General features: G+C 46.9%; 1 protein-coding gene across 5 annotated transcripts in view; it reads left to right on the top strand.

The window, feature by feature from the left end:
* Nucleotides 1-26,374, top strand: part of SLC2A9 (solute carrier family 2 member 9) — a 223,565-nt gene that overhangs the window by 158,971 nt on the left and 38,220 nt on the right. For all 5 annotated transcript variants that reach the window (XM_055326806.1, XM_055326804.1, XM_055326805.1 and 2 more), the window contains 3 exons: nt 2,997-3,107; nt 17,866-17,967; nt 20,699-20,774. In XM_055326806.1, coding sequence (XP_055182781.1) covers nt 2,997-3,107; nt 17,866-17,967; nt 20,699-20,774 — 289 coding nt within the window. The remainder of the gene's footprint in view (nt 1-2,996; nt 3,108-17,865; nt 17,968-20,698; nt 20,775-26,374) is intronic.

The raw sequence follows: 26,374 nt of genomic DNA, 5'->3' as shown, positions 1-26,374 counted from the left end.
CAATGTGCACACAAGCTCACTCACTCTCAAATAAATAAAATCTTTTTTTTAAAGATTTTATTTATTTATTCTTGAGAGACAAACACACAGAGAGAGAGGCAAAGACACAGGCAGAGGGGGAAGCAGGCTCCGCGCAAGGAGCCCAATGTGGGACTCGATCCTGGGACTCCAGGATCACACCCTGGGCTAAAGGCAGACCCTTAACCACTGAGCCACCCAGGCGTCCCGATAAGTAAAATCTTTTAAAGATGCTCTACTTCATCACTTAAAAAAATTTTTACAACCTCTCTGAAAGATCGTTTTACCTTCTTTAGAGACATGTAGTCACTTGTCTACAGGCCCACAGTTCACCAGAGGCAGCATTGGAGCTGGAATCGGGTGTGTAGGCCTCCAGACTGCTGCTCCTTCCAGTCCCCTGTCCCCCTCCATGGGAGGAGGCCGTCGGCAACCTGAGAGCGTGATTGTGTCATGGATGAGATCAACACAGGGCACGCTCCTTGTGAGCACTGCTGCGGGACACACTCCACCTTTCCTGGTGCCTCCATGGTGTACAAGCCCTCAAACTGCCTGTTCAAATAAACCTCAATGGGAGTAGAGGCAGTACCGTCCTGCTCTACAGGATGCTTCAGCAGAAGAGAAATGGCTTCTGGAGCCAGCAGAACAAGACAGGCAGTTTGTGTGATGGGCAGGCCTTCCCCCCACCCCCGCCAGGGACAGGGACAGCCCAGCAGGACCTCCGCACAAACCCTAGAATGGGGGAGATGGTCCAGAGGGCTGGTTTCTGCCTGTTGATGGATAAATGCATTTACCATGAAATGACTCTAGGGCCACTTTTATAAGAGCCCCCCACCCCCACCCCACCTTGAGAGTTTAGTTTTATGCACCATGACTCCCTTCACTAACATTGAAACCCCTCGGGGAGGCCCAAGGCAGTGTCGCTACAGGGAAAATTGGAAGCAGGGAAGGTTGCAGGGGTTGTGAGGAGCCAGGAAGGAGGCCACAGGGGAGGCCAGGGCACAGCTTGCGCAGGAGAACACATACCCACTGGGATCGCAGGCTCACCGCTCTGGGGTTCAGGCTGAGGCAGAAAATAACAATTCCAGCAGAGTAGCCTGGGGCATGAAAGGGATCCCGAGAGCCTTGGCTATTAAACGTCAATGAATCTGGGTAAAGATTAAGAATGGCATTTAAGCCCCTCTGACCCAACTCTGAAGATGTGCTGGAGATCACAGCTTCCTTCCAAAGGGAAGGAGGTTATACAAACAAATCCCGTGAAGACTGGGGCTTTCTGGAATAGTTTTAGCTTCTGGCACAGCCCTAAGAACTATAGGAATTAATGAATTTATCGGGGGCCCTGTACTCTGTGAATGTGGAAGCAAAGACAGAATGTAATAGAATGTAATTAGAAAGTTCTAATTTATCAGCTCAGTCAAATGTGGGCCAGACACAGGCAAGAGGGTCTTTGTTTTACGAGAACATAAGAACGCACTTTGCCGGCGAGCTCACAGAAATCCTGGCAGTAATTTTTACTGGACTCTGAATGTGCCTATAACTTTATGAACAATTACTCCCGTCACTAAAAGATAAGCCATCTATAGATACGGGTACATCCTAAATTACATCTTCTCCCCCAGCGCATGAAAAATGTTTTGCTAAACAGATGCCGGTAACAAGACAAATTTCTAGAAATGAGAGCTTTTTCCAAAAAAAACGAAGTAAGAGTCAAACGCAAAGAGCATGTCCAGCTACCGTCGGGCCTGACAAGTTATAAGCAGCTAATAAGCTCTAATGTTTCTACTTAATATCGGTCAGAGTATAAACGCTTCCAAGGCCCTCGAAGGTGGCGGTTTCCTCGTCAGATGTCGTACCAAGGACACCTTGGTGTTCTATCATTTCGCAGACTCTTGCTCTTTAAGGAAATGGCTGGGATCGTGAGGACACAAGTAACTCGTGTCCAGCCTATGGACCCAAAACTTAAATAGAGCACAGTGACAGTTCCTGCCCAATTCTGACACCCCACAGGAGGGGCCTGGCTGTCCTCCTTGCCTGGGAAGGGGAAGGAAGCCCAGCAGCACAGAGTCAATTGCTCGAGGTCACACAGCCAGCTCAACACAGAGCCGGTCCTCCAACCTCCAGTCAGTGACCGTCTGATGCCCTGTGAGTGTCAGTAGAGCTAGGTTTGGTCTCAGTGGTGGAAACCTCCACACTGACCTAACTTCGCATGAGGAAATTGGGAAAAGTGGCAGCGCAGTCCCAGGAGCACACATCCTGGTTTGCCTGGGCAATCCCGATTCATGCCTGTTGTCCTGAACTAATTATTAATACTCTCAACAGTGCCCAGCTTTGGCTAATAAGTTACAGAATCACTGTAGTGAGCAAGGACACAAGCTCCTTCTAACTTCTTGCTCTAGCGTCTGAACGGGTGGCTTCCATCCCAAAGCAGGGGCCCCATGTAGGGTTTGCAGGTTCTGTGTTATACAATCCCCAGGGCATCATTCACGTTGTTCCCATCATAGGTGTATTGTGACAGCTTTCTAGTGGATGACAGTAAAGTATCTGTAAAGAACCTTTCCTGTTTCTCACAGTTACCATGGAGGCTACCATGCTGTCCTGAGGTCACCTAGTGATCCGAGAGGGCTGCTGAATCTCCAGCCATCACGTTCACCATCTGGACAGCAGAAAGGAGGAAGGGCAAAAATGGGGCCCCGCCTCCTTGGCGGAAAGCTCATTTTCGGGAGACTTCCGAGAAGCCTCACCAACATTTCCATGTGCATCTCCTTGCCACAATTTGCTCAGCACATGTGGCTCCCTGTATCCCTGTCAGTAATGAAGAAGAGACAAAGGTGGGAGGAGGAAGAAAACAGATAGTTGGCCACACCACAAAGCTCCATGCTGGATGGAGCAGCGAATCTCAGGGACCGCCTTGCACCTGAATTTAATTTTGGAAATAGATGCCTTTCACTGACTCACCTTTGTTTTTCTTTCCTGCCTTACAGATTTGGTTCTACACCAATAGCATCTTTGGCAAAGCTGGGATCTCACCGGACAAGATCCCATACATTACCCTGAGTACTGGTGGCATCGAGACGCTGGCTGCCATCTTCTCTGTGAGTAATCTGGGGCCATTCCTGAGAGCATCCCGGGGCCAGGGGGCCCCCAGGCAACCGTGCTTGCCTTTAAAGGAGCATGTCCTTGGTGGCTCTGAAGGTGTCTGATTTTTAGGATGTTTCCCCACTTAGAGAATATTCTTACTGATAAGTTGCTCCCCTGCTGTCTTTCTTCTAACAAATAGCTGCCTTCTTTGAGCTCTCATGTGGTCACAGCCGGTAAGATGGGACGAGCACCCAGTGAAAAGGGGCATTTGTCCTTGGAGGTCCAGGACAGAGTCCCTGTGAACCTAAGGTCCAGTGCCATGACCTGAAAAATGTTTCCAAAGCGTGAGTGTTCATCTTTCTATCCCAAACATGCAGGAGTTTGGGATAGAAAGGAAAAGAGGGAGGACGTTCCAGTCGATCGGTGTAACAGAGGGTGGCTTTAATAATGAGCAAAAATGTGCAAAGAAAGACACAGAGCTTATCATTCTGCCTCAGCCTTAAAGATGCACACTACCCATGCTTCCACGAGGGATTTGGGAGACTTCAGAATGTCCCAGAAATTGTACCGGTTTGGGCAATCACACCAAACCAGGTTTGAATCCTGGCTCTGGAATTTCTTGGCTGTGCAATGCTGAACAATGCTCTCAACCTCTCTGAGCTTCAGTCTTATGAGATGTCCGACCTCTTGTACCTTGTAGGTGTGTGGTCTGTGCCTCACATTCCAGGCACATAGTCCACAGTGGGGCTTCTTCCCGAAGGGGAGAGAGGAGGGTAGAATCAGAGTGAGAATCAGATCCTCCCTCATGGGGGAGCTCATTTATTTCCCCTCTCTCGCGCCGACTTCTGCTGACAGGATGGACACGGTGCAAACAGGCAGAGGCTTCCAGTTGCATTTCTGACTCGCTGTCAACAGATGCCTTATTTTGCTCCTTGCTCGTAATGGGTCATTCTAACGAGATGCTTCTAACAATGGATGTCAGGAAGGGTCGAGGGCCCGTGTTCATCTCCTCCTCTCACTCACAGTCTTTCTGTTAGAGGAAAATATCTCACCATTTCACAATCGGAGTTTCACAAAATTCTCGTTCCCCAGTTGTGGTGATTCATGTTTACGTTGATCCATGGAAAAGCACAGTCAGTCTGGAATGAACGTGGTGGGAAAACCACAGGGTTTGCTTTGGGGGAGGGGACTGGCTGGTAAAGTATTTTGTTGTTGTAAGAAATCATCACAAGCTCAGGTGCACAAGTGAAATTCAGAAGAGTAGAAAGAACCAAAGGAGAAATCTGTGATCATACCTCCCAAGGCCATTTGGCTTTTCTATGCGCAGGTGTGTGTTCTGTTCTTCTGTGGTAGTCCCTCTGCTTTGGCGCACATGACCTCGTGCCAGACTTGCTTTTCATTCCACTTTCCTTTTTCTCACCTGAGGCGTGTTTTGTGGACGTGTAACGTATATACAGAAAAACATGCTGATCAGCGCCCCTGTGATCGAGCGCTAGCTGTGCAGGCTCTGTGGCTCTTCAGAAACTGGCTATATGGCAGGTTCCCTAGCTGCTCCCTGCGGGGTGGTGCTGTTGAGTATCTGCCCTCGAAGCCTAGATGGCAAAGCCACTCTGCCTGGATTCTGATCCTGTCTCCATCCCTTTGGAGCTGCGTGACCCTGGTGAAGTTATTCAACAGCTCTCTGATTCAATTACCCCATTTCTATAATAAGAACACCGTTCCTCTCCAGGGTGGCTCAGTCAGTCGAATGTCCGACTGATTGATTTCAGCTCAGGTCATGATCTCAGGGTCCTGGTTTTGAGCCCCGTGTTGCACTTCATGCTCTACAGGGAGTCTGCTTCTCCATCACCCTTTGCCCCTCTGCCCCCTCTTGCGTGCTCTCTCTCAAATAAATAAATAAATAAATAAATCTTAAAAAAAAAAAAAGTAAGGACACCACCTTTGCCTCATAGGGATGGAGTAAGGATTAAGCAAGTGAATACTGGAGAGCAGTGCCTGGCAAATGAGGTGGGCTCACAGAGTTAACTACACCATTTGTCAGTAAATAAGGCTGTGATGAACATCCTTGTAGAGAGGAGGATTTTACAGGGACCATTGCAATTTTCTGACAGGCGAGAAAACCAAGTGCCAAAGAATTGGCTTTCTCAGGATTACATAGCCAGTAGGGTCAGAACCCAAGGGAGTGGGGAGAGCTGATATTGGGGGCCCTCACTGCTCCCCAAGGCCCTGAAGTGCCTTACCTGGGATCTCATGGATGTTCATTCACATCACTCCCAAAGTCCGGTTCTCATCCTCATTTAAAAAAGGAGCAGAGGGTGATGATGCTTTCAACCCCATCTCCCTGACTCCAGGTGCCCACCTTCCAGCCCCCTCTCTCTGGCCAGTGGATCATCTTTGTTACAAGCTGACAATATTTGACAGAGTATTTCTTATAAGAACTAATCCCAGGAAGGAGGGAAAGTGACTTCAACATCCTGGGAGAGGCAGAGAGGACCTTTGTAAAAGACTGGGAGTTGGCCTGTTGCCACCTTCAGCTGTGGAGCAGGATGGGTCACAGTCACTTGGAACATATGTGTTCTAGGGGTGCGGAGACTGCCATGTGGGCCCACTATGGGGAGTGGCATCATGGTGGAGTCATTCATTCATGCATGCATGCATTCCACAAGCAGCTCTGGCACATCCGTATCATGCTTGTGTTAGGTCACTAGTGAATTTGTGTTCTAGAGAGAAAGATCCAGAAACAGACACATACCACGTGCAACACTGGCATGAACTCTCCTGGGAGGGTTCCTGGAAGAGGTCCCAGGAAGGTGAGCACTGAAGGCTCAGCAGGCATTAGCCAGGTGAAGGAAAGGGAAGGGAAGTACATTGGGCAGCCTGTCCAATGGCCTCATGCACATGGCCCCAGTCATCTATACCCTTCCCAGTTTATCATCCAAAGGAACTGGAGATCCAGAATAGTCCACTGGGATATACTGTTCTTAACATGGTTGCCTTTACCCTAATCTCTGGAGTACCTTGAGATTAACTCTAGCATGAGGCTGGGCGTCTGAGATGAAACACTGTGTTGGGGGAGAAAGAGCTTCTGTTGTAGGACCCGGCAGCTCTGGATCGCAATCCTAACCACCCATCTACTAGCTGAGTGGCATGGGGAAAATTGCCCAACATCTCTGAATTTATTTGTCATCTTTAAAACAAACATAACCAGGCTTACCATGGTAAGCAGAATTACCCCCCCCCACCCATGGTGGTCCTGATTCTTGGAAGCACGAGTATGTCACCTTACCTGGCAAAAGAGGCTTTGCAGACATGATTAAGTTAAGGATCTGGAGATAGGGAGGTCATCATGGATTAGCCAGGTGACCCAGTGTCACCACAAGGGTCCTTAAAAATGAAAGAGAGAGGCAGGCATCAGAATCTGAGAGGGAGATGTAGTGACAAAAGCAGAGGTTGGAGCGGCAGTTGCTGGCTTTGGTGGAGGAAGAAGCCATGAGCCAAGGAAAGCACATGGCCTCTGGAAACTGGAAAGGCAAGGAACGGCCCCCAGAAGGAACACAGCCCTGCCAGAAGCTGTGATTTTTGCCCCCTGAGACTTGTGTTAGACTCTGGCCCCCCAGGGCTGTAGGAGACTGCGGTGATCTGCTACAGCAGCCACAGGAGACGAATCCACAGCCTCGCACAGCTGTCGTAGAAGCAAACCTCACAGTGCAGGAAGACCCACTGCTGCATGCCTGACAGTCAATATGCAGCAAATCCCATGGTCTTCCCAAAGTTTTTATTACCTTGTTTCCAAAGATATGGACACTGTTTCATCCAACCCTGTGAGGCAATTGCCCATCTTTCCAATTTGCTTTCTTCTTCCTGAGATTTTGACAGTCTGTTAAAATGGCTTTGGGACCTAATAAACTTGAGAAAGACATTTTTGTTCATTTGATTTGCAATTATTCTTGGCTCCTGGCATTGCTCATTGGCTTGGGCAGCTGTAAATAATTGCATCTTGCAGAAACAGCTGGTTTTCCAAATTGACTTTCTTGGCACGACATGAACTTTCCGAGTGAACGTCCACCAAGTATCACCAGGGCCACACAAGCCTGAGCATCAGCTGCCACCCAGGGTGGCATCAGGGGAAACATAATTCACACAAGTTCTTCTGGCTTCTTATTCTTCACAAGTTGTCAGGAATGGACTATGCCATAGCGTTGAAGTTTAAAAAAAAATCCTACCGGTGTCCATCCACCCTCTGCATCCCAACAAACCCACAATTTCAGAAGCAAAACTTTAGGGTTCACAGCTACATCTTGAGCCCCTGGATCTGGCACTTGTTGGGTGAGAAAGTGGGTACAGGCAACAAAGCAGGATGGTGGAGTGTCTGGGCTCTATGGTCTCATGGCCCTCGCTCACTGGCTGGGTGACCTCGGGCCACTTACTTAACCTCTCTGAGCCCCTGTTTTCCCCACGGAAAAGTAGGGATGATACAAATCTAATACCTTAATAGGTCTTACCATGAGAAGTAAACAGTAATTCACAGCACTTGTATTCAATAAATGTTAATTATCGTTAGGGGTTGTGTTGTCATCCCTACAAAATGTATATATTGAAGCTCTGACTCCCAGTACCTCAGAACATAGCCATTACAGATGTAATTTGCTAAGATACGATCATTCTGGAATAGGGGGACCACTAATCCAATATGACTGCCATCCTTATTAAAAGGGGGGAATTTGGATACAGACACACACACTCAGAGAGAACACCATGTGGATTTTGAAGGCATGTTGCAAAAGCCAAGAGAAGAGCCTAGAACAGATCCTTCCTTGTGCCTTCAGAGGGAGCACGGCCCTGTCATGGCCTTGATCCTGGACACCCAGCCCTAAGAACTATGAGAGAAGAAATGTCTGTTATTTAGCCGTACCACGGGTGGTCCTTTCTATGGGAGCCCTAGCAAACAAATACAATATTTGTTGATTATTAATGTTCCAGAAGAGAACCAGGCATACGCTATGGAAAAAGCTGAAAATACCCTGCAACCTTCTGCAACAATTAAAAGATGAAACTGGGCCAAAGTGCTTATTCTTTCAACACTCGGCATGTGCTAGTTGGGCCTCTGCTCCGTGCCAGACACAAGTCTGGGCATGTGGGGTGCATCCATGGACAAAAGAGACAAAGGCCCTTGCCCTAGAGAAGGCGAGCCCTTAGTGGGGGACAGATAATGAATGGCAGGATGAGTAAGTCAAGTGTATGGTGGTCTAGACAGGAAAGGATGTGGTGAGAACCGTTGGTGCCAATCGAGGGGCACTGAGAGGTGGGCAGTTGCTGTATTAAATTGTGGTTAGGCTCAAGGGATGAGGAAACTGTCACCCAGATATCTGGGCTGGAGGATGGATTAACTCAGGGATGGATAGGTCCGTAGTGGGGGCAGGCCCCCACCCATCAGGAGTGGTGACCTTTGGTGGAGAGAAGCAGCCAGCCAAAATGTGCCTGGTGAAAGGGAGTCAGGACCCAACACCCTGGTCCCATTTTCTTCCTTCCCTCCTTCTGACTTCTTACTAGTGCCCTGTCTGCTGATACCAGCTGGATGCTGAGGGCAAGGGGGCCTGTTGATCTGTGCCTGCAGGTCCTCCTCCAGGACAGAGAGCAGGTCACAGCAGGGATCTGGAGAAGCAAACCAAGCAGGAGCCAGTTGGCAAGACTGAGGCCAGCAGGTTGATGGGGCACCCCCAGGGTATAGGAAGCAGAGCACCATGGTGCATTTTAGAAGGATCCCTCTGGCCTCTGTAAAGACAGATATGGGCAGGGTGGTAAGAGCAGAGCAGGGAGGCTTGAAATGAGGCTCGCTGATGGCAAGTGATGCAGAGCATTTTCTCATGTGCGTGTTGGCCATGTCTGTGTCTTCCTCTGTGAGATTTCTGTTCAGGTCTTTTGCCCATTTCATGATTGGATTGTTTGTTTCTTTACTGTTGAGTTTTAGAAGTTCTTTATAGATCTTGGAAACTAGCCCTTTATCTGATACGTCATTTGCAAATATCTTCTCCCATTCTGCAGGTTGTCTTTGAGTTTTGTTTACTGTTTCTTTTGCTGTGCAAAAGCTTCTTATCTTGATGAAGTCCCAATAGTTCATTTTTGCTTTTGTTTCTTTTGCCTTCATGGATGTATCTTGCAAGAAGTTACTGTGGCCGAGTTCAAAAAGGGTGTTGCCTGTGTTCTCCTCTAGGATTTTGATGGACTCTTGTCTCACATTTAGATCTTTCATCTATTTTGAGTTTATCTTTGTGTATGGTGCAAGAGAGTGGTCCAGTTTCATTCTTCTGCATGTGGATGTCCAATTTTCCCAGCACCATTTATTGAAGAGACTGTCTTTCTTCCAGTGGATCGTCTTTCCTCCTTTGTCGAATATTAGTTGACCATAAAGTTCAGGGTCCACTCCTGGATTCTCTATTCTGTTCCATTGATCTATGTGTCTGTTTTTGTGCCAGTACCACACTGTCTTGATGACCACAGCTTTGTAGTACCACCTGAAATCTGGCACTGTGATGCCCCCAGCTATGGTTTTTCCCAGTGAATCATCAGACAGAGGGTACCCTAACTCTAGCATCCAAATGACTGAGTTCAGCTCATTCTCCTTTACAAACAACATTTTCAATTGATAAATCACAATTCTGCAGCATTTCTGTGGGCTACAGAGTGGCAGGAGGAAACAGCCCCCACCTCCACTAAAATGTTAGAGTCATCCCCCCATTTATCTAACAAAACTTACAGGCACTTAGCAGAGGAGAGGCCACATGAAACAAAAGAGGAACCAGATTTCTCCTTTGGTCCCCAAAGTCCCTGGGGGACAAGTGGCAGCCAGGGCTCCATCCTCAATGGGTAGCACCCACAGGGCCGAGAAATCATAATTCAGTTGAGCAGCTTCTCATATTTGGTGCCCACATCACCATTCAGGAAAGTGCTGTGTAACCTGTTGCCTTGAGAGGAAGCATGCATGTGGGCGTGGGGGCTCTCCTGGTTCTGAGGGCTCTTCCTCGTGGGAGGAGCCGGGAGGACCAAAGCAGACAGGTGGTTTTGGCTTGGAAGCCCACTCCCCTGCTCCCACCCACTCCCAGCTCTGATCATACCTTTTTATCAGGTGGTTCTATTTCTGAGTTTGGCCAAGGACACATCTGCAAGCAAGTTCCTTCCCCATTGCCCACCCTCTGACTCCCAGAATGTGCTTCCTTCTGATGCTTTATTTCCCAGGAAATGTCTTCTGATTCCTTCCTCATCTCTCTGTTAGCTACCTTTGGCTTCCCTGCCTCTGGGCAGGTTCCACCAGCTCCACCCATCAGAGAAAGGTGGAGACTCACACTGTGTTCCTCTGTCCCTCTCTGGAACTCCAAGCGCACGCAGCCCCCACCCGCTCACCTGTCCCCGAGAATGATAATCATTTAAAAAGTAGTTTTTTCATTTCTTACAACTTTGGCCCAAACAGATGTACAGATCTCATACATTCATCCTTTTTTTTTTTTTTAAGTAAGCACCACACCAAACATAGGGCTTGAACTCAGGACCCTGAGACCCAAGTCGCATGCTCTACCAACTGAGCAACCCAGGCACCTCTCACACATTCATCTTTTAAATAGAAATTTCTGAACAAAGTTTGTTTCAGTGGATTTTTTTTAAGATTTTAATTCTTTTATTCATGAGAGACACACAGAGAGAGAGAGCCAGAGACATAGGCAGAGGGAGAAGCAGGCTCCCTGCAGGAATCGCAATGTGGGACTTGATCCTGGGACCCTGGGATCACAACCTGAGCCGAAGGCAGATGTTCCACCAGTGAGCCACGCAGGCGTCCCATCAATGGATTATATTTCATTTTCAATTTAGACAGCCTGTTCTAGGTGGAAAATTGTTTCTGAGACCCTGTCTTCTGAACACAGACTTTAAAACTCCATTAACTTCCAGATACCCACAGCTTTCCAAAGTCTCACAGAGATTTGTGAAAGCAAAGATTAATGCTTGCATGCTTTAAACAGAACTACTAGCAATACTGAAACTTGGCATTTCTTCTCATGCAGCCTGCCTTTCTTTCTCTTCTCTGCGAGAGACCTGAGTCAGCAATAGTAAAACCATTCCTATTCCTTTCTCCCATTCTTCCAGAAGTAAAGTCTTGGCAATAATACAGTTTCTGCCTGGAGACTCAAGAATGGCTGTGTGGCAAAGGCTCCTCAGGACCCCACCCCCACCCCCCAAATCATCAAGATCAAGGGCAGCCATTTGCGATACTAGGGTGCTGGCCAGAATCTGGGAGGCATCCTGCGCCAGTGGTGTGTGTGTGTGTGTGTGTGTGTGTGTGTGTGTATGAGACAAAATAGGCTTAAAGAAATGTCGTGGTAGTTGTCATCCTGTACCCCAACAATCCCTGGTCTTCATGTGTCCCACTAGGCTGAGTGCCAGCCCAAAGCAAGCACCCAGTACACAGTTGTTTGAGTAAGACCCAATTAAGGCCACTTGAGGAAAGGTGTATCTTTAGCCCAGACAGAGTGCTCTGCCCATGCTGGGATCCACACCCTCTGCTGGGGGCAGCCAGGTGACAGAGCCCCTACCAACAGCCCTTCCTCCTTCTGAGCCCTGCTGCCAGCCATAGGACCCCCGTGCTTGCGAGGAGCACATCAAGCCAGGCAAAGGCTGACTTCATGGAAAGAGCAGATTGGAAAAGACCCAGCCTGGACTGGGACAGGAATAACAGGGCATCCCTTAGGATCCTGTTGAGGAAGGAGCTCTTACAAGGCTCTGTGGTCCCTGAGATGTCAGGAAATCTGCCAAGCACGGAGTATTATTTCATGTCCTTTAAACTTAGATGGACACAAAGAATACAACAGCGACAGAGATTGGCCTATAAAATTCATATAAAGTAATACCTATAAAATGCTATAAATGCACATTAAGTCAGCTTTGAGTCACATTTGAAATAAATGACATATTAGACCCTATTTTCCTTCATCCTTCCTCCTTTCTTCATGTGTATTTAATCATTGAACAACAACTTGCCAAGCTCTGCTCTGCATCAGATGTGAGCTCCCCATGTTAGTTTGCTAGAGCCGCATAACAAAGTACCACAGACAGAGGGGCTGAAGCGACAGAAAATTATTGTCTCACCGTTCTGGAGGCCAGCAATCTGACATCCAGGTGTCAGAGGGCAGATTCCTTCTGAGGCTGTGAGAAAGAATCTGTTCCAGGCCTCCACCACAGCATCTAGTGCTTTGCTGGCAATTGGTTGTGTTCCTTGGCTTGTAGAGGACCACCCCTGACCTCTGCCTGCATCCTCACATGTGCGTGTCTGTGTCCAAATTTCCCCCTTTTATAAGGGCACCAGTCACATGGGATTAGGGCCCACCTTAATGTCCCATTGAATTTGTTTACCTCTTTAAAAACCTGGTTTCCCATAGGTAGCCCAGGTGGTTCAGCGGTTTAGCGCCGCCTTCAGCCCCAGGGCCTGATCCTGGAGACTCGGGATCAAGTCCCGTGTTGGGCTCCCTGCATGGAGCCTGCTTCTGTCTCTGCCTCTCTCTCTCTCTCTCTCTCTCTCTCTCTCTCTGTTTCTCATGAATAAATAAAATCTTTAAAAAAAAAAAACCACCCGGTTTCCAAGTAAAGTCACATTGTGAGGTAGCAGGTGTTAGGATTTCAACATATCTTTTTTGGGGGGAGGACACAATTCAACCCATAAGATTCACCAAGGGCAAGGACTGTTGTCTCCTTCCCAATGCTCCTGTGCCACAGCCTCACACAAAGGAAGGAAAGCCTTGGGAGAGTGCATATACCCTTCTGATAAATCTGTATGTGCCAGTAAGGAGAGGCAGTACAGCTCAGAGGTTAAGAGCAAGACTCTGGAACCAGAATGCCTGGACTTGAAACCTGGCCCTGCCACTGTGTGACCTTGGGCTGGCTGCTAAACTCTCTGAACCTCTATATACCCATAGAAGTGTTATGAGGATTAAATTCTTACTATATGTAAAGCACCTATAACCATAGCTGGCACATAGTAAGTGCTGTGTAACGTTCACTACATAGTAATCAAGACAGCATGGTGTTGGCATAAGGACAGCCATATAGATCAATGGAACAGAATAGAATCCAGAAATACAAAAGATGCCAAAGTAATTCAATGGGGAAAGTTAGTCTTACCATAATACCAAAAGACTAAATATTCACATGGGAAAAAAGGAAATAACCCCAATCTCATGCTACACACAAAATTAATTCAAAATGGACCACGGAATGAAACATAGAAGCTAAAATTCTAAAACTCCTAGAAGGGAGCGTAGGAGGAAGTCTTTGCAACCTTGGGGTATGCAGAGATTTCTTAGGTGGGACACAAAAAAGCATGAATTTTTTAAAAATTGATTAATAGGATTTCATCAAAATTAAAAGCTGTGGCTATGTAAAAGAGTTTGTGAAGGGAACGGAAAGGCAGGTCAGACTGGGAAATATTCACAAAGTATACATCTCACTGGGGACTTGAATCCAGAAGATATAAAGGACTCTTAGAATACAACAAAAACAGGACCAACAGCCCACTCGGAAATGAACAAAGGACTTGAGCAAACATTGTACAAATGAAGCTATCAAAAGTTTCAATAAACACATGAAAAATTGCTTGACACCGTAAGGCTCCAGGGAAATTAAAACTAAAACTCGCAATGAAATACCTCTGTTCACCGTAAGGATGATTAATACCAAAATGTCGATAATACCAAATGTTGATGAAGATGTGGAACCACTGGGAATCTGACGTGGTACAGCTCCTTGGGAAACAATTTGGCAGTTTCTCATAAAAATTTTACCCATACACTCGAAATATTCTTCTCATGAGTATTTACCCAAGGGAAAGCAAAGCACATGTCTACACAGAGCCTTGGATCAATGTTTATAAAATTTTAGTCAGAAAAGTTCAAACTGAAACAGCCCAGAAATCCATCCGATGAATGGAGTAACACAGTGGTATATCCATTCAATGAAATACTACTCAGCACCAAAAAGGAACGGTATGTGCAACAGAGATGATTCTCAAAAGTATAGCGATCACCAGGGCACCTGGGTGGTGCAGTTGGTTAGATGTCTGACTCTTGGTTTCAACTCAGGCCCCGGTCTCGGGTCATGATCTCAGGGTTGTGGGGTGAGCCCTGAGTCAGACTCCCCACTCAGTATGGAGTCTGCTTGGGATTCTCTCTGCCTCTGCCCCTTCCCATCTCCCCTCCTGTGCGCTTGCTCTCATTCTCTCTCTCTCTGTCTCTAATAGACAGATAAATCTTTTTTTAAAGTATAGTGATCACCAATATGGAATTCTAACCTAACCTAGTGTCATGGAAAGCACATCAGTGGTTGCTTGCAGCGAGGGAAAGGGGCACAGGGAACTCTGGAGTGATAGAAATGTTCTGTATCTTGATACGGTCATGGCTTTACAAGTGTATAAATTTGTTAAAATATACCACACTTGATCTTAGCCAAAAGGCCAAGAAGCGATAAAATATACCAAACTGTACAATTAAAATCAGTACATTTTATTGATTCTACAAATTTAAGTCAATAAAGTTGGTTTTAAATACTAACCATGACAAAAGGCCTTCTCTTTATTAGCCCACCAGCAGTCCTAGCACTGTGGGGTGGGCAGGAGGTGTTGGGTACAGGGCTGCTGAATGACTAAATAACCCTGTAGCTCAGAGGTCCCCAGAAGAGATTTCTTGGAGGCTGACAGTCCATCTCCAGCTGATGTCAGTAACCGTCAGAGGCCATTGTTCATCGTAAGTTAATGTTTTCACTAATGACTTTAATGTTGAGTGGAAATACCGTCTTCACCCTAATCCTTTTCGACAGGCTGCACTTTAAAACAATTTAAAAGAGGAAGAGATGAAGAAAGGAGCCCTGCAGACTGGTTGGGTTTCCCACTAGGATGGACAGAATTGTTTTTATCCCTTCCTTTCTCACAGCTATTTCTTTGGTGTCTTCCTAGACACCGTCAGAGACTATTTCCAAATCAAGGACAGTGTTTCCAGCTCTACCTTGGTTCATCAGGAGACTTTAGGGAAATGAAACTGCCAGATCCCCATCCCCACCCCAAAGCATTTGATTGTTGGGTATCATGATGTAGGACAGTGATTTTCGGTTGGTTTATATCTGGGGCATACTTGCTGATACTGAAATTGTTGGTGGTGCCTTTGAAGAAACTAAAACAAACCAAAAGAAAAAGAAGAAACAGAACACTGAAGTCAGTAGCAAGTGCACAGTAATCTCAGGGTAACAATGCAACACATGTTAATCTCGGGACAGCAACTTAAGTGCTCGGTGTCTCGCAGTGACTGTGATGCTTGTCGTGGCAATTTCTCTTGTCATTTCTGTGCTCTGTCACTGGGCACTGTAACCCTAACCCTAGGAGACAAGGCCGTCACCACACATTCCAGCTATGAGCAGCCTTCGTCTTCCTTGCCAGCGTAACGGTGGGGAATGGGGAGGCCATCCTGAGATTGTAGCAGAGACATTCTACACGGTGAAGATCTGCATGTGTGGGTATCAGAAATCAGCAGGGGTAGGGGAAGAGTAACGATTTGTGACTCAGGGCATAGTGTCTCCAATGCCTTAGCTAAGTCTATGTTTTAGACTTTTTTTTTTAATTAATAAAAAGAAGCTTACGGTGGAAAATTTGGAAAAGACTGAAAAATGATGAGTAAAAGAATAACCACATATTCCCACAAACAGCCATTAAAAGCTATTTTTTGCATAATTTTTTCCAGGGTATATCAGTTTAACAGAATCATAATTGACCAAACTGTGTACATAAATATATGCGAGATACAGCTCTGTGTCTGGCTCTTTTCCCTTAGAGTCGTAACCTGAGGACTTTTCTGTTCTTTAAAATTCTTTTAAAATATGTGAATCCCTACATAGTTGTCATCTGGATATTCCAGTATTTATTGAAGGATTCAATTGTTGGTGTACTCCTAGATGCTTTCTATTTCCTCATTCGTATAAACTACAGTATATTTGAAGATCTTTGTCCATAAGTCTTCTACCAAATGTCTATTTTCTTAGGATAAATACAAGGCAAATGACTGAATGGAAGAGTATGTATATTTTTCAGCCATCCCTGCAGTGTGAGAGAGCACGTATTCCACTTGCTTATCTCTGAATAGCAATAGAATGTGGCTTTTGACAAATCCCAGAATATCTGATCCTGGGTGTCGCTGACCTTCCCCATTCCCCACCCCAACTCCCAACCCAGGGGCCCAGTTTCGTTATGCATGTTGCTCTCGTCCTGGCAGCTCCTATCTGGACCTTCCCTTTGCTGGAACCCAACTCATGACGGTTTTAGGGGGAGAGATGACTTGGATGCTGGCCCTTCTTTCTCTTTAGAACTTTCTCAGCAATTGTCGATCTTTACTGCTTCCGTGGGTCTCACTGGGCCTGGCTTCCCACTGAATGACCAAACTATCTTCATCCTCCTCCTCTGCAACCAGAAAAGACTTTGTAGATGATCCCAACTCTACTTCCTACCAGCCACATGGCTTTGGACAAGTTCCCAAAACCTCTGTGTCTCAGTTTCTTCACTTGTAAAATCAGACAACTAATTGGTCCTACTTTGGGAAAGGCTTCCCAAAGGAAATTGTGGATGTTTTTGTTTGGTTTTAAAGATTTTTTAATTTATCTGTTATTCAGGAGAGACACTGAGAGAGAGGCAGAGATATAGGTGGAGGGATAAGCATGCTCCCCAGAGGGAGCCTGAGGTAGGACTCGATCCCAGTACCCTGGGATCACGCCCTGAGCCAAAGGCAGATGTTCAACACCTGAGCCACCCAGGTCCTCAAGCTGCTGTGGATGTTTTCCAGCCAGTGGCCATCAGCCAAGCATGTTTTCCACTCCAACCCCTGACTTTCCACACCGGAGCCCCCCGGTCTCCTCACTGTTTATACCACGGTACCCAGGCAACACCCTGTGGCCTGTCCTCTGGGCACTTGGCTGGCTAGAGCTGTGCCCACTCACCTCCTGAGTTGCACTTGGCCAAGTGGAACAGCAGCCCACGCTGTCTCTGGGAGAGCTCGCCCTGCTCAGAGTGGGGTGTGAGGAAAGAGGAAAAGGAGGAGGGCTCTGGGTTCCTGCAGCAAGACTCCTTCAGCCTTGAGGGCAGGACTGTGACCATTCAGCTGGGCAGAGGTCACTAACAGCCCTATAGCTGTGGGACACTGGGCCAGGGGACATGGCTTCAGGAGCTACAGTCACGTGGACTTCCTGGTATCACACCCTAGAATGAAACTGACCCACCCACACTCAGGGAGAGTGGAAAACACCAGAACCTTCTCTGCCCCCTCTTACCCCTGGGCCCCTGCCCTGGGAGCCTGCCTCTATAACATCTAAAACACAGGGGCATTAGAAGTCGAGAGCACTTGCTTTCCATGGCAGGCTGGCACCAAAGGGTGGGTGAAGGGCTACAGCAACCATGTCCATTTGGTTCCTTTTGCAGACCACCTGGCAGGTAACCCCACCCTTCCCTAGAAATGAAGATTAGCAGGAAAGGGGAGTGTGTGGACACTCAGTAGGTGCTCAAGGACGGTGATTTTCTTCTCCCACCCTTTCTCATAAAGATCTTTGCCTCTCTGGCTGTGGCCATAGAGAAAATGGCTGGGCTAGCTGAAGGTCAAAGCCACCCTTTAACCATGATCCCTGTGCTGGTTCCCAGTCCCAATATTCCCTTTCTCCTGCTACTAGAAGTGAAGTAATAACCATCTGTCCTTTGCCTTGACCTAGGGCTTGGTCATCGAGCGCCTGGGACGGAGACCCCTCCTCATAAGTGGCTTTGGGCTGATGGCCCTCTTCTTTGGGATCATCACCATCACACTGACATTTCAGGTGAGAGGATGTGACTTTCATGCCCTGAAGGAGGTCAGCATGGAGCCAGCCTCTGGCTTTGGTGCTCTGGGGCCTTGGCTTGGGAAGTTCATACTGTCTACGGACAACTCTTATGATATGGCATTCCAAGGGGCATCTCGGCTAGAAGCTGCTGGATGCCCTCAAGGAGGAGGGTTTAGTAACAGGTCCTTGGACTAGAAGACAGACACTGGATATATAGTCCTCTCACTGCCTCTAGTGAGCTGTCTGAACTTGGCCAAAATACGTCTCCTCTCTAAGCTTCAGTTTTCTCATTTATGGAATAGAGAAGACTGCTCCAGACACCCCTAAGATAACTCCTCTGGCTCCCACATTTTAGCACAGAGCAGCTGGAAGTGCCACACGAGGCACTTCCACAATTATCATATTATTGCCTGTGGGTTCCAGCAGGGGCTCTGCTCCTTAGGGCTCCAGCTCTAAAATGAGACTGTTGTCCCTATGCCCAGGGGTGTTAGGAGGATTAAATGAGAAAATGTACCTACAGTACCTGGAAGGGCACCCAAATGTAGGTTTGGGGGGATGGACTATGCTGTACCTAATCCTGGTGAAAGTGGTATTTTTCCCTTTTATAGAGACAGGAAACTGAGGCATAAATATAAATGCAGAAGCTGCTCAAGGCTGCACAGCTAGTAAATGGCAGAACTGGGATGAGATTCCGGGATCTTGGGGTTTCCATCAGCCCCCCTGTGCTGCTCACAACAGCCTGCAGTGACTGAGCACTTTCTTGGTGCCTGGAGCCTGTCTCAGCACCAAGTGAAGCATGAGGCAAGGTCACGGTAGCCAACAAATCTTTGCACTTTTCAAAAATGAATCACTAAGTGGAAAGTTGCACATGTTGATCATTTGCCAAATGTCTTAATGTCCCAAAAACCTCTAGAAAAAGGCAATATTAGCTGAGTGGTGCCTGACAGCACCTGTCCTTCAGAAAGGTGGTGCTACTGGGCACGCTGACCACTCAGGAGGCAGAAACATCTTCCTTGGGGGTGATGTACTGGCAGTGGCTCCTCCTTCCCAACTGCCGACCAGAGTTTTCTACCAGACAGGATGCCCCTGCAGGCCCCTCAGACTGACCAAGCTGGGTCCCTCACTGGTTGGGTGATGTTCTGGGGCAAGGTCTTTCTGCTGCTGTGGCAGACGTTTGGAAGGGCTGTCTGGAGCATGTGGGTCCCCCTAAGCCTGACTTCACAAGGTCTCAGAGCTTTTCCTTGCTTGGCTGCCCCCATCACCCTTTATCCTATGTCTCAGTGAGTCACCCTCTTCTATGTTCCCAGGGACCCCAGGGGAAATCCTGCAGTAGCACTTATCACAGGATTGGCTTTCCCTGTTGACTCATCTTTCTTCTCTAATACAGTTGTGGGAGCAGGGCCATGCCTGTATCATTCCTGTGTTCCCACCTCCTAGCCCAGTGCATGGCACCCAGGAGGAACCAAAAACAATCTGCCATATGAATGAATAGATGGATGGATGGATGGATGGATGGATGGATGTTGGATGGATAATGGGCAGATGGATGGATAAATGGATGGGTGGATAGGTGGATGGATGAATGGATGGATGATAGATGGGTAGATGATGGATTATGGGTGGATGGGTGAATGCATGAATAGATAGATGATGGTTGGATAGATGGATGATGGATAGATCAATGGGTAGATGGATGGGTGGATGATAGATGGATGAATGGGTGGATAGATGGATGGATGGTGGATGGATAGATGGATGAGAGTGAGTGAATGAATGGTTAGATGAATACCGGATGGATGGATGGTGGATAACTTAGTGTAGCAGTGAGCCATGCGGTGTACAAGAGCCTACAATGCTCCTCTCAATCCTAGATCCTCCTTCATCAAGAGCTGATGGACTTGGGCATGGAAGAGCTGCTCTCCCCATCTCTACCCATCACCCTCTACTCTGAACATTTGCTGCTCACTCCTGTGCTGTGCTCTCCTGTTCCTCTGTGCCCTTGCTCACATAGAACCCTCTCCTGGAACCTTTTCTCCTCTCCTTTTCCTGTTGTGTGATCCCAGCTCAGCCTTCAAAGGTGAACATAGTCTCCTTCCCTCCCTGAATCTCTCTAGATTGGGCTCACATGCCCCTTCTCCTCCCCCACATGCTCACCATGTCCCATCATTGGTGATACCATATTCTAATTATCAGCCATTCAGTCTGCTATTACAGGGGCAATTTCCTAGATATCTTTCCATGCCCAGCACTGAGCCACCCTGACCCTGCCAGACAAGTGACAGCCCCTTCAAACATATTTAATGCCTACAGTTAACTTATCTCATACCTATCAGGAGAGGAGGGGTAGAAATGTAGTGTTTCACACAATAATAGAGATTAAGAAAATTTTTTAAATGTGATAATGCCTATACAACTTCCCATATTGCCTGTTCAGACTACACACTCAAGCAGTGTTGGTTACTCATTTATTTACCACCTGCTGGATACTGAGGACACTGATAAATTCTTGGGAGGCATCAAATTCTTTCACCTCACATTTATAAAATAGGCAGATAGAATGGCTTGGGGGTTATCATTATCTCCATTTTATGGACCCTGAACTGGGACTCAGAGATGTGAAGTGATCTCCTCAGGTCATGCAGATAGATCAAGAAGGAGTTGGGGTGAGAACCCAGATCCTCTCTACCCCAGTACCTCCTTCCCTGCCCACACCTTTGCTCTTTCACAGGACTGTGCCCCCTGGATCCCATACCTGAGTATTGTGTGCATCCTAGCCATCATCGCCTCCTTCTGCAGTGGGCCAGGTAAGGCACACCTCCTTCCCCATGGGCACCAGTGAGCTGGGGTGTTCTCGCTGGGCAGATGCAGTCCAGGAGAGGCAAAGCCCAACTGGGAATGGAAGGGAAAAGAGAGTCCCCTACCTGTTTTAATGCAGTGCTGGCTTTCATTTCCATCCCACAGATGGTAGGTAACAGGTAACAGGGTCACCCACAGTTAGATGGCTGATAACATACTGCGACATCACAACTACAATTAACAGTTGAGAGCTCTGAGTCAGATACACAAGCTGGGATGAATGAGAGATACTCAAGTTGCCATCTGTGCCCATGGAGAAGTGACCATTTAGCGTGGAAGATATTTATGATATTAATAATAATGATAATAGTAATGTCTGAGATTTATTGATCACTGGGTGTGCGCTAGATGTGGCCAAGCACTTGGTGTATACTAGCTCACTTAAGACTCATGACAGCTGTAGAGAAGGCGGGGCTGGGAGCAACTTGCATGGAGTCAGCTGTGGTGGGATCACCTGACTCCCAGAGCCCTAACACCACCTTGCACTGTAGCTGCCTGAGGGTGTAGTCTATCAAGTGTTCTCAGCCTTGGTTTCCCCAGGACTTACTTCCAGCCCCAGCTCTGCTGTTTCCCTAGTAGGAAAGTCCTCTCCTCCCCATCTATTAAATGGCCTTGCCATTCCCTGGCTCTGTGTCTGTGTCCTCAGGGGCCCCCACCAGAGAGGGCCCCCTCAGCTCGGACTGAAAAGGGTTCAGGGCAGGGCTGACACTTGCATACAGCTGGCTGGCAGGTGTTGCTGTGGTTCTTTGTTTGGGTTTCTGTGTTGATGAAAACAACGCTACGTTTCTATCAACGCATAGAACTGAATTTCTGTTTCTCCCTTCATGTTGCTGCTTTTCATGGGCCTCATCTCATGTTCATGTCCTGTCACATCCGTGATGGATGAACAGCATCTGTCCCCAACTCAGGACAGCAGGGTGTTATAGTGAGAGGCAAAATGGGCTGCAGAATGACTGGGAGAGAGCATCAGACACACACACGTGTGTGTACACACCCATACCGTGTTGTGATGGTGATCAGAGGGCCAAGGAAAGTGGAAGCACCCTCTGGGCAGGGCAGCAAATTGACTGGAGAGCCAGGAGGCACATGTTGCCATTAAAATGATTCAGGGGGTATTTGTGTTCAGTCCTACAGGGCCCCGTCATCCCCTCTGTGGACGGCATTCATGTGGGTACCCCTGCAGGGGGGCAGCCAGAAGCCCCACACTAGGCCTTAGAACACTGGGGAGCAGACCAGAAGGGTAGCCTCTGCTTACAGGCTGGTATGGAAATCCCACTTGACACATCAGGCCCAGTGGGTCCTCTCCTGACCTCTTAATCTAAAATCAGCACCCACACATGTACATGCATGTGCCTGCCCACGCACAAATATGCACACACATGCAGATACACATATGTGTACATCCATAGATACATGAAAGTGCACACATCCACATGCACACATGTACACACACATGCATGTGTGTACCCTTCAGTTACACATGCGCACAGAGACACGTATGCACACTAGTGCTTTTTGGGTTATCATCTTCCATAACAGTTTTTCCCAGGAAGAACCATGAATGTTCATGCTATATGTCACTGCACATCTTCCTGTCTGCTTCACAAGTAGGCTAAATTGGACTCATCCACAAGCCCTGTGCTTTCTTGACCAAAACCACTCAATTTTGCCTAGTGTTTTGTCCCAAGCCCCTCACTCTTCCTAGGGTGGTGTTAATTTTACTCCCAATGTGGGCAAACATGGTTTCCTTCTGATCACAGAGCCTACTAAGTTTCTGGTGGTTTAGACTCTAAGCTCTACCTCAGGATCTGGGAGCCTCCAGGTGGTCCACCTGCCCTCCCTAACCCCAGATCAATGGGGGCCCTCTACCCTCTACTCTCCAATCCCCGCCATGGTCACCCAGCAGCCAGACTTCACCCACTACGAGATTGGCCAGGCTTTAGAAACTTCTCTTGAATTCACATTGACAATGTACATCTTAAACCCCAGGGGAATTACCTGTCTAAGGGAGGCAATTGCTCGGGTGGGAGATCATCTTAACTGGACAAGAAGAAGTGGATCCCAAGAGGAGCCTCACTGGGAAAATGTGTCTCAGAAATGCTGATAGATAAGGGGCTGAGAGACTCCCCGTTTTGAGGCCGCCCCTCCAGGATTAAGTGAAAAGGATATCCTCCTGGGAAAGAAACCAGGAGTTTGCCTGAGGCAGCTTCTGTGATGAGCAAATCAATTCAAGGAGGCTTGACAGGAAGTTGAAATTAGGTGAAGGAAAAAGAGAGAAACAGGGTAGGCAGTTTCCTGCTACATATTTTATCTGTGCGCATAACCCCGAGGCAGTGGCTGTGACAGCTAATAAATGAGGCACCATAAAAGAGCTTTATCTCTGAGGGAAACGAGATGCCACCAAAGCATTTCAGTTACAGTGTGAAAAATCTTATGATGTGGGGGCTCTGTGCCTGGCACCAAGTGAAACCCTCCCAGGGAGATTCCCATGCTGGTGGGGAGGACAGACACAACATGGAGTATGGTCACTGCTCTTATAAGGTCACTCTGCTCTAAGTGCTCCAGAAGGCTAGATAGAGCCACCCTGACGGGTATGTACCAAGTGCCTAGTGAGCTTGTGACCAATACAGGGCTCCCTGATCTATGATGTTGATTTAATATGCAAAGACATCCCACCCAGTTGCATTAAGTGGTCCAGAGCTTAGATGGGGGTCAAATCAGATGACTCAGTCCCCCTCAGAAGTTAGGAAACTATGTGCAAAGCAGAATAACAAGTAAATTAATTTCTAACCAAGCAGAAATCACTGAGTAGGAGCAATGGCATGTATACATTAAGAAGTTAGACCTACAAATCAGGAGCTATATCCTGACACCAAATCGGTGTGTGGCCCTCATTTTTGAAGCTTGCTTAATGACAATTAAATGGGAATGTCTCACAAAAGCAGGTTAAACAAGCAGTGGTCATTACTCAAGATACATCCACATCCCTAGAGTGTGTTTACACAGCAGGTGGGCTCTAACCCAAGTGAGCGCTGCTAATGGGAATTCTTCACAGTCCCATTGCAAGCAGGAGACCCAGCTTCCACACCTGTTACCATGCAGGGTTTGGGGAGATGCCCTTTATAAAACCAGCCTGTAAACTCTTAACTTATTATATAAATTTGAAATTAGGTCAAGGTCCGGCAGGAGAGTACTGTTGGCTGGGATTTTAAAGGGAATTGCATGAACATCCTGTTTACAGAGATGTGGGCACAGTGAATCAAGAGAAAAGATGTAGGCGCCTGAGCAACAGAAGTAGTGGGAGGCTGCCACCATCCCCTTGGGCCTGAGCAAGCATGGAATAGACTAGTTTTAATTCCAGTCAATTTCTCTGTAAGAAGAGAAATTAAATGCAAAGAAATAAGATCATGTCAGGTAAAACTAAACTTTGAAGCTCCATGACCTTATTTTGTATTTAAAATAAGACAAAAATCAGAGAGGGAGACCAACCATAAGAGACTCAACTCTAGGAAATAAAGTGGGGTTGCTGGAAGGGAGAGGGTAGGGGATGGGGTAACTGGATGACAGGCATTAAGGAGGACAGGTGATGCGATGAGCACTGGGTGTTGTATACAACTGGTAAATCACTAAATTCTATCTCTGAAACTAATAATACACAATTAAATGTCATTTAATTTATTTTAAATTCAAAAATATTTTTTTTGCTCCCACTCTCACCTCCAAGAACCAATTTTTATCCCAACTGAGAATGCATGATGTAGAGAAAGATATGGTTTCATGAAGTCTTTTTGTGTAGGGCACTCATCTCTGGGAGCATAAAGAGCAATAAGAACCATCCCAACCAGGAGCTTGGAGCTCAGGATTAGAGGCAGGTCCAAGTAAAGAAAAAGAAGAAATGAACCCTCATGGAGTTGGGAGATGATAGAAAGTTGAAGCTCAGAGACGTTAAGTGCTTTCCCAAAAGTCACACAGCTGGTAACCCAGAATTCTAGTTCAGGGTTGTGTCAGTCCAGATCCTGAGCTCTGAAGACCTTTAATAGGCTACCAGGTGTCAAAGAACAAGAGTTCCTGTCCCCTTTAAGGTCCTTCTAGCCAGCCTAAGAATCAAACTGGCATGAGAAAGATTAATAGGAGAAAGTCAAATTTAATAGGATAAGAAATCCACACAGATATGGAAATTCCAAAGACAGGCAAAATGAGGCAATGAATAACCCCAAAACCTAGTGAATTGAACAATGACTACTTATTACTGCTCCCAAGTCCGTGGGTTGATGTGCTGGCCATGCCACACTAGCCCAGGTTTTGCTCATCTCCACTCATGTCTGTGTTTGGCTGTCAGGTTGGCTGGATGCCAGCTGCTCCAAAGTGGCCTTGACCACTGGTCTGTCGTTGAGAAGGGAGACCTGGCCACATGTCTGTCACCACCAAGCAGATTAGCCTGGGCTTGTTTACTGATGGTAGCAGACCTACAAGAGAAGAAGTGTGCAAAACCTCCCAAGGCCCAGGCTTAGAACTCAATGTCACTTTGGGACAAAAACCAAGTGACAAGGCCAGCCCAGAATGAAGGTGTAGAGAAAGGAGACTTTACCTCTTATGGGAGGGGCTGCAAAGACCTGTGACCCTTTACAATCTTTCCAGAAGTTGTAACCCTAGAATAGGCAAGAGATGACAGTTATGGGCTCTCATCTTAGAAATATAGATAGATAGATGGATAGATGGATGGATAGATGGATGGGTAGATGGATGGATAGATAGATGGAAGTAGATATCATTCATTCATTCACCCATTTCACAAGTAGTTATTGAGTACATGCTTTGGAGCAGGCATCCTTCCAGGCCTGGAGATATAATGGTCACACACACACACACACACACACACACAATCTGCCCTCAAGGGAGCTTATCTTGAGTAACAGAGGTTAGGGTCCTACTGGAAGGATATGGCACACTCAAACTGGGGTAACTGGAGGAATGGTTGAAAACAAGAGAGAGTGTAATAGTAAAGGCAGATTATAGGGAAATATCAAAGACCTGATTATTTAGATGATCTCAGCTTACAACACTAACTTCCAGCATCCACTCCTCCACCTATTGGTCATGCAGAGAGCAAAACAGTTCACTGAAAGTTAATTCATCAAAAGTCAACACACTGAAGGTCAAATTGCTGAAAGCCAATCACACAGAAAAATAATTTGCTGGATTTTTCTTATTTCTATATCTATCGAGAATGTATAGAATTCTGTACAGAAAAGAATGATTTTTAACTGCTTTTATAGATTTCTGTGTTGTTCATTTTGTCTGCACACGTGAACTTTGAAGAATTTTCCTCTTTTTTTCCTTCCTTCCCTGTTGTTGTAGGTGAAGGTTTCTGGGGAGTGGGAAGGCACAGCTGAGTGGCATAAAGTATATTCTCATCCACAATAAGAATACATGTCTTTCTCCTGTTCTAAATCCATTTGGTTTCAGAGATTCATGTTAAAAGTAACCAGATTTGGATAGCAAGGATATGTCAACACATTTATCTTAATTTATTTTATTCTGTGTTTGG

The sequence above is a fragment of the Nyctereutes procyonoides genome, unplaced genomic scaffold, assembly GCF_905146905.1.
Source record: "Nyctereutes procyonoides isolate TBG_1078 unplaced genomic scaffold, NYPRO_anot_genome, whole genome shotgun sequence".
NCBI lineage: Eukaryota > Metazoa > Chordata > Mammalia > Carnivora > Canidae > Nyctereutes > Nyctereutes procyonoides.
Note: the sequence above shows the minus strand (reverse complement) of the source record. Positions and strands in the feature narration are given on the sequence as shown.